The 12754-nt window shown below is 47.1% G+C and overlaps 6 protein-coding genes across 6 annotated transcripts; 5 read left to right on the plus strand and 1 right to left on the minus strand.

Moving 5' to 3' along the window:
• Positions 1-197: 197 nt before the first annotated feature.
• On the plus strand, positions 198-1384 carry EJ05DRAFT_503235 (leucine carboxyl methyltransferase 1; the record flags this gene model as incomplete). Its single annotated transcript, XM_033747394.1, has 2 exons — positions 198-477; positions 531-1384. 2 exons carry the CDS (start codon positions 198-200, stop codon positions 1382-1384), a joined length of 1134 nt encoding a protein of 377 aa, XP_033598234.1.
• An 880-nt stretch (positions 1385-2264) lies between these two features.
• Positions 2265-2838, plus strand: EJ05DRAFT_115027 (uncharacterized protein). The gene is made up of 4 exons (XM_033739028.1): positions 2265-2330; positions 2387-2586; positions 2635-2681; positions 2734-2838. Exons 2-3 carry the CDS (start codon positions 2416-2418, stop codon positions 2677-2679), a joined length of 216 nt encoding a protein of 71 aa, XP_033598235.1. The 5' UTR covers positions 2265-2330; positions 2387-2415; the 3' UTR covers positions 2680-2681; positions 2734-2838.
• Positions 2516-5252, plus strand: EJ05DRAFT_478745 (uncharacterized protein). The gene is made up of 3 exons (XM_033744524.1): positions 2516-3023; positions 3145-4497; positions 4550-5252. Exons 1-3 carry the CDS (start codon positions 2954-2956, stop codon positions 5140-5142), a joined length of 2016 nt encoding a protein of 671 aa, XP_033598236.1. The 5' UTR covers positions 2516-2953; the 3' UTR covers positions 5143-5252.
• A 532-nt stretch (positions 5253-5784) lies between these two features.
• Positions 5785-7238, plus strand: EJ05DRAFT_115101 (DUF300-domain-containing protein). The gene is made up of 3 exons (XM_033739030.1): positions 5785-6354; positions 6418-6693; positions 6750-7238. The coding sequence occupies exons 1-3, from the start codon at positions 5887-5889 to the stop codon at positions 7164-7166; spliced, it is 1161 nt and encodes a 386-aa protein (XP_033598237.1). The 5' UTR covers positions 5785-5886; the 3' UTR covers positions 7167-7238.
• Positions 7078-8869, minus strand: EJ05DRAFT_115053 (uncharacterized protein). Its single transcript, XM_033739029.1, has 3 exons — positions 8370-8869; positions 8179-8319; positions 7078-8129 (listed from the first exon to the last, which is right to left on the minus strand). The coding sequence occupies exons 1-3, from the start codon at positions 8649-8651 to the stop codon at positions 7311-7313; spliced, it is 1242 nt and encodes a 413-aa protein (XP_033598238.1). The 5' UTR covers positions 8652-8869; the 3' UTR covers positions 7078-7310.
• Positions 8870-9748: 879 nt separating this feature from the next.
• Positions 9749-10655, plus strand: EJ05DRAFT_478748 (uncharacterized protein). Its single transcript, XM_033744525.1, has 2 exons — positions 9749-10262; positions 10520-10655. Exons 1-2 carry the CDS (start codon positions 9885-9887, stop codon positions 10580-10582), a joined length of 441 nt encoding a protein of 146 aa, XP_033598239.1. The 5' UTR covers positions 9749-9884; the 3' UTR covers positions 10583-10655.
• Positions 10656-12754: the final 2099 nt, after the last annotated feature.

Raw genomic sequence — 12754 nt, forward strand, 5'->3', positions numbered from 1 at the left:
GGGAAGTTGCGACAGTAAATTTGGCGTAAAGAGTGACTGAGGTCGCAATAATTTAAAGTTGAAGCGCGACGGCTCAGAATGGTCTTGATAGGACGTTCAAGCTAGTCGCAATACGGACTAGTAACGCAATTGAGGCCCGTTCGCAAGTGGTATAATATAAATCAACAACAAACGCGTACAAAGTTATCTGCATTGCAATGGCAGACCGACAAGCCGCACAAATCCCAGACCTTCGTTCTTTACTGTCATCACGAGGTCGTGGAGGCCTCCGAGCGAGAGGCCGTGCTAGACGAGGCTCTCCAGAACGTTTTCAGCATGAAAATACTCCCCAGGTCAAGGATACCATCGTGCAACGAACTGATCATGATGCTGCCGCTTCCAGAATGAGCGCAGTGGAGCTAGGCTACCTAGAAGATCCATATGCGAGATTATTCGCAACTGCACCTACTCCGAGACGCTTCCCGATCATGAACAGAGGTGAGCTCGGTCTCGCGGCGCCCAACTGTATGATCTGCGCTGACAATCCGTAGGAACGTATATACGGACGTCAGCGATAGACAAGCTTGTAAATAAGTTCCTGGACTCAAATCCAGATGTACAGAAGCAGATCATCTCCCTCGGAGCGGGAACAGATACTCGATACTTTCGCATCCTCTCCAAGTCACCGAGAAGTAGTCTGCTGTACCACGAGTTAGATTTCGCACACAATACAGGACATAAGATTGCAACTATCCAACGGACACCGGGTTTGTTGTCTCAGATCAAGGCGGCGCTTTCAAGCCCGGACGAACTAGAGATTTCTGAAGACGCGACTGTTCTGACGTCCCCTACTTACAATATTCATGCCATTGATCTTAGAAACATTGCCGCCGATCCTCCTCCTTCGCTACCGAACATTTCTTCGTCTGCTCCCACCTTGCTCATCTCAGAGTGTTGTCTCATCTATCTCACGCCAGAAGCCGCATCCCGAGTTTTGACGACATTGACTCAGCGCCTCATACCAGAGCCTACGCCTGTCGCAATCGTGCTATACGAGCCTATAAAGCCGAATGACTCCTTCGGACGTACTATGGTATCAAATCTTGCCACAAGAGGCATCGTCCTAGAGACACTACAACAATATCCTTCGTTAGCAGCACAGAGAGATCGCTTTCGAGATGCTGGCTTTGTAGACGGACAAGGCGCAGCCGGTACAGACTTCATATATGACGCTTGGGTATCCTCGAAGGAAAAAGAGCGGGTCGCCGCCTTGGAGATGATGGACGAACTAGAGGAATGGTTGTTGCTAGCAAAGCACTACTGCGTTGCTTGGGGCTGGCGGAATGGAGGCGATTTCCGCTTCCAAGATGCCTGGACGACATTGAAAGGTCAGACAAACGAGTAGCAAATGCTCGAGCCTTTCATTCCTCCTAAGTCAAATTGAGCTGCTGCGAAGGAAATCGCAAGGTCGAAATCGTCTAACGTCTCACCATTCGTTGAACACTTAAATCAGTGTCGGCCGAACGACCTTGGAATTAGTCGTCTCTGCTGCGTGATATCCCCAAGGTTGCCACACCGGTAACGAGAGCCATCAGATGGTCTGCGAGGTCATTGCCCAGAGCAGATCCCGCGCCTTCATAGTCCCCTGAACAGTGTCCCATCCACATCCAAAATATGCGAAAGGACTACTCTGTGGAAATAAAATGACCAGGGAAGGTTTGACTAGAACTCTTCCATGTCTGTAGAGAAGATCTAGGGCCGGACTGCCGTCCATAGATCTTTTCGAGTCTATCAGAACCAAGACAATGACCCCACGAGTCCGGTCGCACCAATGCTCTATTGGCCCATTCCATGACACTTGGTGTTTGACTCTGAATTCCTGAGATCAAGAGATGCATGATCATTCGGATCAGTGCATCAGGATGGTTACCCGCGTAAAAGCCCTGAAAGCTGTGTGCGCTTCCCGATTTCTGCGCGGATTCGGAAGTCGAATGAGATAAGAACTGTGCGAGGATGTCCAAGACTGACAAAGTTCTAGCTATAGTCTCACCGCAAACAAGCAGGATCGTCCGGTAGCAAAAGCAACTTCTATTCAGACCTAGTACCGCAATCCTAGGATGACTGTTGTCAAGCAGCGTCTCGTGGGAGTATATCCCAAAGAGGCGTCGCTGGGCACGTCTGATCCTCATTCGCGTAGTCTGGAAATTTGCCAGTTCATACCCCACGTCGGTATATTGGACGTTTTCTGGTTAAGTTCAGGACATAGTGTCCAAAAACGTCTTTAGACCTTGTCAGATTAAATGTTAGTGCCGTAGAAGTGACTTCAGTCTTTGACGAACATGAGATCGAGAGTACGCTCAACCAGACCTGCGAAGCACTACCATTCACAATGCCTGACTTTGGTAAGTGTAGCATTGTGCTCTGGAATATTCTACAATGACCTCGGTATCAGCAAGAACAGGACGTACTGGCCATGCTCACACGATTTTGGTATTCTTAGCATCGATTAGTCGAGGAATAGGCGTAACAGCCCGACGAGCCAGTGGTCAAGTTCAGAGTCGCGCGGCATCACAAACCGTTGCTGTCCAGGACGTGTTACGGCGAATGGTGATGTTATACAAATCACGAGTGCCTACCAAAGACTAAAAGGAGAAGGTCGAAAATGGTTTGGAGTGTGATGATACGACTGCCGACATGTAACAGTACCACGCGACCGTAGATCTAACGGCAATAAATTCCGCTGACGACATGTAGATCTGTACAGGTCACAGCCTAGACCATGTCGGATTTAGATGTGGCGCAGCACTTTGAATTAAGCTTCGAAGGGTATAGAACATGCCGATCTGCAACAGTTACGACAAAGTACCACGATGCGAGGTGTCGATGGAACTTCTTGGCGAGGAGTCCACCATGTGCATATACTATTCAGAAGTCCAGTAAAGGACTGAACTGACCTCTGCTATACATGTCTGAAATGGCGTACAGCAGCTCGATACACGAAATTCTGCGCCTAGGGGATATTTCATTGCAGGTCTACCGACAATGTACGTGGATTGCTCCAAATGAAAGGACATGTTTTGATGGAGGTTGGACTGGCATCGATGACATCACTGCGTTTCCAAAACTTAGCATTCCACACGCAGGCACTGACCAGCATAACACCAGGTCGCGACTCTCCTGGTCAATACAAACATCTGGCTAACGATGCCCGCCAACTTCACAGCATCTGGATTGACCTTTGCGACCTGATCAAGCAATACAAAGTCCCAGCGGAAGCGAAATCCGAGCTGATCGAACGTGGTTTCCAGTGTAGGGATGTTCTTAGCGATGTCGAGGCCACAATTCGAAAGTACAACGGCAAGTCGCTGAAATCCAAGCGCGAATGGGACAAGCAGTCCTGGGACGACCAAGGAGGGCGTGGTCTCCAGCTCAAGCTGAATGCCTGTACCATCGAATTGAGCTCGTTTCACTGTAGCTTGATATTATCGGCTCAAGCAAAGATACAGGACGCTCTATCTCTACTCATCACGGATTACCTGAGCAGTAATACTAGCGGTACAACCACAAGCATGCTTGAAGCTGCAGTAGAAGCTGCGAATGGACGAGACGAAGTTACATGGCAACAACTCATCCGCGACTTAGAGGGCCTTGGCATTACAGAAGCAGTTGCGAGTGAAAACAGACCTGTCGTTGTCGAGCGGCTTGAAAGAGTGATGAATGGCGATCTGGTTGATGATGATTCGAGTGACCAGTCAAGTACTAGGCAACTGTCCATTCATGGCTCCAGTTCTGTGCCTACAATACCTGCCATGAGGAGAACAGAACTTGATGCCGGGGCAGCTGGTCCGTCTAACTGGACAGGTCAGGGATCATCCCTAGCACCAATTACAACATATCCCACGGAGCAGACAGCTGCTCTAGAGCCGCCCCCCTATGAAGACTTATCCAATCCAGCGATTTTCAGCATGGCGCAGACCGCTGTTGAAGCCTGGAATACAAGGAACTGGCCTGTCGCCATGGCAGCCATTGAGGAGATAATTCAGGCTGTACAATCTGGCGGTACGGTCGAAGTAGATGGTGGAGGCAGAAGTCAACCGGATATGCGCTTGCTTCAGCACCTCATGGGCGTGGCCGCAAGCTACGAAGGAGAGCTCGAGACGGCAAAGAAATGGTTCGAGATGGTGCTAGACCGGCCATACACGAAATCGATAGACCTGGATGAAGCGGAATGCGCCGCAGCCAGATGGCTCGGTGACACTTGCATAATGCTGGATGAACCCAAGAATGGCATCTTTGCCTGGGCAATGTCCTTCACGGGTCAACCCGGAGGAACCAAGAGTTTGATAGGGGCAAAGATCTGCGGAGAATTGAAGACTTTCGACGTGCAAATACAAACAGTAAGAACACTTCTTGCGTCTCTCGAGCGCCAGAACAAGGACCCGACCACTATCTTCAAGACCGCCTCCCTAGGCGCGAAGATCCATGCCATCTCTTACGCATACAAGAAAATGGAGAAAGGTATGCCCGTATCCCCGTCGGCAATCTTGTTCAACACAGCTAACACACGCAGTCTTGTCCGAATATGGCTCTGCCTACAAACGCCACGGCAAGGACGTCAACATCAAACAAGACTACCTTCTCCGTCCCATGACCGGCCTTGAATGGCCAATCCCATGGGACCCTCTGTTCAGCGCAAGCAAGACAGCCACCTTCATCAGAACGTACCGCGACTGTCGCATGAACCGAACATTCTCAAACAACCCAAGCAAAAACCCCGACGATGCCTCACACAGCATGAAAAGCATGCCATACACAACCAAGCGCGATCTGGCATGGCTCACAGCGACCATCAGAGCATATCTCGAACAGCACAACATGCCATTCCTCGTCATGAGCGACCACTTCACCGTGACGTTGGACCAAAGCATCAAGGGTGTGTTTTTCCGCGAGCACATCAACATCGACTTCAAAAAAGTGAGTATGCGCACTGCATACGGCTTCAGGATTACGGATACCGAGAGCCAGACTAGAGCGTTCATGTTCGGGGAAGAGGAGGAGCAGCGGAGACAACGCCAGAACGATGCGCTTACCGAGAAGCTGATCTTGCATGTCGCTGCTGCTGACAGAGAGTCTGGCACGAGTGCCGCTGGGGGGGCTGGATGATGCTTCTATGTACTATATATCCCGAGTTTCGCATACCTGTACTTCCACCGAATAGCAATGAAGTAGACGACTTGCCTGGGCGAGACATAGTATCTACCTAGACATCCATACGGTAGTGGCACTCTCACACGGTCATAGCACCCTAGCACAACACCCAGTCCTCCCAACATCTCTCTCAGAACAATCCACCGCATATAACCCCCCTTCCTAAACCTTATCCTCCACGCACACGCGTCTATATAAGACGCCCGACATGGGGTGTATGCTACCACATACTTCATGTGACGACACCAGTCATCCATTGGCAGGAAAGACAGCGCTGCAGCAAAGAACGCTGCGCAGAGTCCGTGTAATAGATGGATAGAAGAACGGCTCGGTCGGGTTCAGTTCAGAGGAGGCCGATGTGAGGCTGAAGGCGCGATTGATGTATCCATAGCGCGGCTGGCGGTGCAAGTGTCGGACTGCCAGCCAGGGTTTCCCGGCGCTAGCTTAGTGTGTGTGGTGTGTGTATATGGTATGGGCCCAGTGTATTCCAGCATGTTGGGGGCGGAGTGTGGAATGGGATATGTAGAATGATATATATAAAGAGGGTTGAGATCTTTGGGATGTGCTTTTTTTCTATATCATAATAGCTCATTCGGGTGTTCTATCGCCTGGTTGTATATTTTGTTTGTATATCTCATTCATCATCCCCTTTACTTGGACTACCGCACACCCAGGATCTAACTAGTTATTTTTATACACATGTCCTCCTCCGCAGAGCCCCAGCTCACAGACCTCCTCTCCGTACGCCACCTCTTCCACGGCGACGATGACTCGCACAAGCATATCTGCCCGCAGGAACTCTCCGTCCCGACAATCCCCATAACGGGCTCCCTCACCTTCCACACCCTCGCCTCTCTGATCTCCGCCGGGGCAGCAGTCTTCGTGCTTGTCCTCAGCGTCATCCTCGTCTCGAACCACGCACGTCACTATGCCGCGCCGAGGGAACAGAGACAAGTCATACGCATAATATGTATCGTGCCGTTCTTTTCGGTCGTGGCGCTGCTTGTCATTTTGGCTGGGGAGAACGGGCAGTATGTTGAGCCGGCGAGGAGTGTGGGCGAGGCAGTTGCGATTGCGAGTTTCTTCTTGTTGTGTGCTGAGTATGTTGTTCTTGTGACGGAGGGGGCAAAGAGGATGGTTCGGAGTGGAAGGGCGCCTTGGTTGAAGGTGAGTGTGATGTTTTTTTTTCTCTTTGTCCCCGTTGGTCTGCGGATGCTGATGTCGGAGTAGAAAGTGTGGTATATGGTGTTGCAGTTCTTGCCGGTCAGTGTGTTGTTGTGGATCTTCACGGCTGCTACGTTTGCGACGGGGACGTATTGCAAGCAGTCGAACAAGCTCTACTTTGCACATATATGGCTCACGGTCATCACGTTCGTAACGACGTTTGCGGCACTTCTTGCGGTGATTAAGTTCTACCACATCATGAAGGTGGAGTTGAAGCCGCAGAGGGCACTGCTGCAGCTGTGTGCTTTCAAGGGCCTGGTTGCACTGTCGGTGTTGCAAAGTGTAAGTCGGTTGCTGGGACTGGCGGCGATGCAGCAAGGACTGACTTTACCCTGTAGTTCATCATCAACATTCTCCTCTCGACCAACACAATCAAACCTTCGGAACACATGTCATACGCAGACATCAATGAAGCACTACCGTCTCTTCTCATCAGTTGCGAGATGCCATTCTTCGCCGTCTTCTTCTTCTATGCTTTCGGCGCTGGTCGGTACAAGGCAAAGGTAACAAAACTGGAGAGTCGTGCCTGTTTCCGGGCCATCATCGATGCCGCCAACGTATCAGATATCTTTTCGGCCTTTGTTCGTGGACCGGTGGGGCTGCTTCGTGAACACGGGCAGAAGTCCAGGCATACGCAGTCAGGAGAATATGTAGGGCTAGTCGCGAGTCCACCGCATTCCGACACCGTGCCAATTGTTACACGTCCTCTTCGACCGGTCTCGCCTTCGCCCGAAAGATATGAAGGTCGTGTTTGAGGTTGTGTGTATACAAGCCGTGTTTGCATGTTGATGCCTTGAGATTGTATAAGATTTTGACATTGTGGATATTCGATGGAGCTTATTCTGTATGGCGAGGGCGTTTTGAGCTGGTTCATATCATAGATATTGCCCAAACGGTGATTATAGAGCCGACAAAGAGCGTGTCGCTTCGTTGACTGCTGTTTGAAGACTTGCCATTGGATTTTGTTTGTTATAGTTGCTCGTAAAACTGAGGATTACATCCGCTTGTCCGAGCCCAGGGACGTCTCTTATGTATTTGAGCACGCTGTGCATAAACTCGATGCGGTGTGCATCGAGATTGGCGCGAAGTAGGAGCACCTGGAACGGCCACAAGATGAAGTAAGAGCCAATTGGTGGAGGATACGGACACGGTTTACGCTCTTCAATGGGACTCAGCTGGCCCAGTAGATATGGTACGGAGGCCAGGATGCCGTCAGCATAATCCTCCATGTTCGCTGTTGGCAACGATATTAGTTCATTTAGCATGCCTTCCTGCCCAAGTCCACCCATAGCCTTTAATCTAGTGACACATTTGAGGATAGCGTCTTTCACAAACACACGGCTACATCTCCAGAAGTTCCAGATTCCGGCCATGCGGAAATCAGAGTAGACATGGTACGAATTAAGCCAGTCAGGGTAGGCGAGAGGGAGTGTGCGTTGCTGCGCGGGAGCGATTGTGACGGTCCGGTAGCTTCTCTTGTTGACCATGAGGTAAGGAAATTTGTCCAGCTCGGCTTCCAACTCGACCGCTGCATTGACATGATCAAGGAGCTCTATTGTAATTGGTTCATGCAGGCTCATCTTGAGCTCCTGTGCTTTGGCGCAGTAGTTTGTCACACGTATGGCTGTGTCGCTGAATACAGAGATTGGGAACTTAGGGTTGTGGTTAAAAACAGGAACAAACGATGGACGAAGCGACTTGGACAAGCATGCCGCTTGCTGTCAGACCGTTAGAGTAAAACCTATAGATCAGAATAGAACGACAGACCAGATGACTGAAGATGTATCGGACCATGCTTTGGCCGACATAAGTGTCGAATTGTTCAGGACCCCGCAATTTAATGATTAGCATCCAGCCGTCATGGTGTATCTCCCAGAGCGAAGGCCTAACAGACTCTCGCACAATGACCTGCGTAGATGATCAGTGGCTCTAGCATCCATATAACCGATCCAACCCACCTCGTACAGACTCAACAAGATGACGGACGCCAAGGTTGAGTCTTTAGTTGCCTGGACGGGATCTTGAAGGGCTTCATTGAGGAAGCGTAATGTAGCGCCATGGGCAACACGAGCTTTGTAAAGTAAGTTTTCGTCCTTGATTTGCTTTGCTAGACTAGCAAAAGCAACAGAGTCCAAAGCTTTGAGGTACAATGGAGTTTGATAGAGACCTTGCCTGGTCAATGAGTCTAGAAAGTCTAGGAATATGCCCTGTTGCCGATGCAGTAGGATGAAGCCAGTCATGGAGGAATCTCTGGACGGCAAAGCTCTCTGGTGCTATCGAGATGGGTGGAGAGAGCTTGTCTGAGGTTAAAGGACGTCCTCGTACAAAAATGTGTAGAGGCGGATATTGTAAGCCATCGCTCGTTTGATACTGATACTGATACTGGGGCGTAGTCTCCTTGCCATAGCCAGGACATCTTTGATGCTTGCGAAGACACTTTGTACAACCGGGGAGTCCTTGGTCGCACTGCAGGATCGGACGGATTAGCGTACGGTGCAGGTCTGGCCTGGTCACTTACTTTGACCTTCTTTTTCCTACAAGCAATACATGCACTGCCCGGGCGCCCGGGAAGTGACATGACGCAGGATTGACCGTGTGTCTATCCAGTGAACAGAAATTAGTTAGTTGTGACAAGATGTAAATAAGTCGAGGATGCATTGGGATAGATAGAGCGTAAGAGCATTCTCAAGAGTCGCGGCCATAATGCATCCATAGTTGCAGAGACAGAGATACCATTAATTACGATACAGACCTCGGAGTCTGGATCCGGATGATGGATAGCATCAAGGCACGTGATTGCGCAATGCGTCTTCTCGTGGTTATTGTTTTGGAAATAACATGATGATGCCTTTTGAGGTACAGTATGACGATGTTCTCATCAATCATCCACACTTTTCTGCGGTGTCTGTGCCTTCTTAACCGAAACTGGCCGTCTATATTACTCTGCCTCCACTTAAGGATCATAATCAGCACCGCAGTCAGTTTGAATGGAACGCCAGTACCAAACAGGAAGGCCACTCGAAACACTTATTGTTGTTGACCGCAAACGCCCAAGCCAGCTGGTAGAGGTACATTTCGAATGATATTTATTAATCGTGGCTTCGTGAATGTTAGCCAGGGTGTTTATCCAAGCCTTCTGTCTCCGATTGGCTCCGTTCCGCTTCCGTGACGCGCACTGTTGCTATTGCTCTTCTACCTATGCCAACTACCGTGGCGGCGGCGATTGAGGGACTGAGATGTCCGAGGGCGTCTAACCCTATGATGGATAGTCTACTGCGGATGCTACCAGAGTACCTGGTCATAGTCTTTAGATACCTACCACAAGCAGTCAAGATTGGCGTCTGAGTCCCCTGCCGGCGATAGACGATCAATTGAGCAAGCAGAAGCTCAGCTGCGGCGTTGTATATAAACGACCGTTGTAGCCAGTCTGCGAGCATGTATCTTATCGCAGTGATAGCTCGTTCTATGCAGCGATGATGCTTCTCGAGAACCTCCTCACGGCCTCGACGTTGGTAGGCCTCGTCTTTGCAGCTCCCACAACTCCAACTCGCAACAACGGCTCCCCTTGTGCTGCCGTGAGTTCTGCTGTCGCTGCTCAGCCAGGCGTAGCGACTCCTACTGTCGGCGCAGAGCTGGCTTATGAGTGCATCAACAGCGTGCCACTCAACAAGACGGCTGCCCTGAACCTGATCCAGGCCGTCAAGCCGTACTTTCGCTGGCAGAGCACGACCAGTTGGCTCAAGGACCCGCCGGCTGAGTACGTCGCAAAGGTCCAGGAGCCTGTCGACATCTTTGGAGAGCTCGACGTGATTGAGGAGAATGTGAAGAGCAAGTGGACGAAGGAGTACGAGGTGAGTGCCCTTTGCTTTCTACTGTATATCAGTCTTCTTCGTCTTCTTCTTCTTGTCCAGCCGTTGGAATTAGGCTCTTTGTTTGGTGGGAACAGCCTGCCTTGCTGTACAAAACACGGGCCTGAAGGCGCCACTTCCGGGGGGCTTTGTCTTGGCCGATACGCCCCAAATCTGCGAATCTTCCCGCCAATCTTCCCGCCAAAGATCTGCCAACTCACACGCAATCTCTCGCTAATCAGGAATCCGTTTGTCCATAGTTACATGGGAAAGCTTGGCGCCCGATGCACGTCTGTGCCACTAACACGCGTTTTTATATATAATTAATATTTTACGGCATCGTCGCTATACTACACGTATATAGAGTCTATAACTATATAATATAGTATATAAGAGTTAGTATATATAATATTTAGTATTTTTAACTTACTAACGCGTATATATATAGTACCCTAGGGCGTTATCTATCCCGATTCCATATATAGACGAATCAACTTCCTCCTATAATATAATATACCTATTAATAAGATTATCACTATTACTAAAGTTAGTAAGAATAGAATATATAGGACGAGGTTTAACCTTAAGATATATAGATAGAGGAATAAACCGCAGTTAACACATCATAGTCCACCTCATTAACTAAGTAATTATATAATACGATAACTACTTAAGAGACTACTTTATAAGAGCTAGCTATACCTTAATAAGATAGCTAGATAGATATATAAAGAGTTTAATCTTACTATATCTAAATAGCTTCTATCTAAAGAGTTATCTAAGTAAGAGTAGAATCGTAAGCTATTAAAACGTATTAGTAGTACGCGCTTAGAGATAGTATATACTTTATACCTTAAGGATATCGCGGAGCTACTAGTAGACTCGTATATCTTCTTAGATAAGGTTATTTTTAATAAAAAAATTAGATAGAGACGTTAAGCTAGAGTACTAAAAGAATAGACTCTAACTAAGATTAGTACTCTTAATCGAGAATCTACGTATAGCGTATATAGAGCTATTATAGCTAATGGTTTTATCTACTATTAGATAAAGGAAGGTTATTTCTTAACGGATAAGTTCTATACCTAGCTATAAGTATATCTATAAGAATAGGGTTATTGGATAGTAGTATAGTTAGATAGAACAATAGGGTGTATTCTATTATAGAACAAATTACTACCGAACCCTTTTGGTAGGAATCCGAGAGTATATATATAAAGGGACGCCGATCTATCTAGCACGTGACTATTTACCGCCCTTTACGTCACCTCCTATCCCTATTAGCTAAGGTACGTATAGGTCGGGTCCTATCTAAGGCTAAGTCCTAATAATTATCCCTTCCCTCTAGGAAGCTACCCTTAGCGACCTAGATTATTATCTATCCCTATATCTCTATCCTAAGTCTCGTAAGACCTTAGTCGTTCTCTACGCTTTATCTTAGATACTTACCGATATTCGCCGATCTAAGATTTATATAAGCGTTTTCCTAATAAACTAAATTTTATCTATCTTAACTTCTTATATAGGTGAGATTACCTAATTAGGCCTAGCGTATCACGTGATATAATTAGATAAGCCTAGATACTATCTATATTAAAATCTTTTCTTAGAAATATTCCTTTCTTTAAAAAACTTCTTAACTCTTTATAGAGTTTTTTAGATTATTAGGTATATTACCCGATCCTTATAGATATAGATTTATATAGATTTACTATAATTTAGTGCGATTTACGTAATTTACTAATTTTCGTACCGTCCTTAGCTAGTAATAATATAATTCGTAATAATCCGTATAAATTAATAATAATCTTAATATGGTTTCCCGAAATCTTAATACTCTAAAGTAATTAGTACGGAAATAGGCGCCTTCGAATAATCCCTATCTCGTATACGTTACCGATATATTAAAAGCTATTAATCTATCCTAACCTAGGCCGGGCTCTAATAATCTAGCTATATATTATTATGGTTATTGCTTTCCGTTATATATTACTCATAGTAGTACTAAATCTATAATATATAGCACTTACATGACTAAGAAGCGTTATTACTTATAGGTATTTAAGTAAGTTTAAAGAACTTTACGTAGATTTACTTATATTAGTATAGATTACTACTAGGCCTCTAGTAACCCCTACTAATAAGGAGCGTAGTACTACCGATTATAACGCCTTAGAGAAGGCTTTCTACGAGCTATATATCTAAGGTAAGGGTTACGCCTAGGAGTACGATTCTAATAAGATCTATAAGGATTTATCGGAATCTACTATAGCTATTATTACCGTGATTACTAGGTAATATCGTTTTTCTTAAATTATTATAGATTCTTACTAATATATATTAATCTCTATAATAGTACTAAAATCTCTACTACTTCGGACTTCTTTCTATATACCGGCGATATTAGAATTCCTAGAAAAGGTTCTAGTAAAAAGGCTAAGGTTCCTTCCTCGCGCATGCTAAAGAGCCGTAAATTTAGGGAAGATAGCTCTAAT

The sequence above is a fragment of the Pseudovirgaria hyperparasitica genome (assembly GCF_010093815.1).
Source record: "Pseudovirgaria hyperparasitica strain CBS 121739 unplaced genomic scaffold EJ05scaffold_13, whole genome shotgun sequence".
In the NCBI taxonomy this organism is placed as follows: Eukaryota; Fungi; Ascomycota; class Dothideomycetes; order Acrospermales; family Acrospermaceae; genus Pseudovirgaria; species Pseudovirgaria hyperparasitica.

Bases quoted from the DNA above. Each gene is read 5' to 3' on its own strand.
- EJ05DRAFT_115027 (XM_033739028.1), top strand. From the start codon at position 2,416: ATGACCTCGGTATCAGCAAGAACAGGACGTACTGGCCATGCTCACACG. The intron at 2,587-2,634 runs GTGATGTTATAC...TAAAAGGAGAAG, and splicing joins AGGACGTGTTACGGCGAATG to GTCGAAAATGGTTTGGAGTG.
- EJ05DRAFT_478745 (XM_033744524.1), top strand. From the start codon at position 2,954: ATGGCGTACAGCAGCTCGATACACGAAATTCTGCGCCTAGGGGATATT. The intron at 3,024-3,144 runs GTACGTGGATTG...GCATAACACCAG, and splicing joins ATTGCAGGTCTACCGACAAT to GTCGCGACTCTCCTGGTCAA. The intron at 4,498-4,549 runs GTATGCCCGTAT...TAACACACGCAG, and splicing joins ATACAAGAAAATGGAGAAAG to TCTTGTCCGAATATGGCTCT.
- EJ05DRAFT_115101 (XM_033739030.1), top strand. From the start codon at position 5,887: ATGTCCTCCTCCGCAGAGCCCCAGCTCACAGACCTCCTCTCCGTACGC. The intron at 6,355-6,417 runs GTGAGTGTGATG...ATGTCGGAGTAG, and splicing joins GAAGGGCGCCTTGGTTGAAG to AAAGTGTGGTATATGGTGTT. The intron at 6,694-6,749 runs GTAAGTCGGTTG...TTTACCCTGTAG, and splicing joins CACTGTCGGTGTTGCAAAGT to TTCATCATCAACATTCTCCT.
- EJ05DRAFT_115053 (XM_033739029.1), bottom strand. From the start codon at position 8,651: ATGACTGGCTTCATCCTACTGCATCGGCAACAGGGCATATTCCTAGAC. The intron at 8,320-8,369 runs GTGGGTTGGATC...TCATCTACGCAG, and splicing joins TCTTGTTGAGTCTGTACGAG to GTCATTGTGCGAGAGTCTGT. The intron at 8,130-8,178 runs GTCTGTCGTTCT...ACGGTCTGACAG, and splicing joins GATACATCTTCAGTCATCTG to CAAGCGGCATGCTTGTCCAA.
- EJ05DRAFT_478748 (XM_033744525.1), top strand. From the start codon at position 9,885: ATGATGCTTCTCGAGAACCTCCTCACGGCCTCGACGTTGGTAGGCCTC. The intron at 10,263-10,519 runs GTGAGTGCCCTT...GTTTGTCCATAG, and splicing joins AGTGGACGAAGGAGTACGAG to TTACATGGGAAAGCTTGGCG.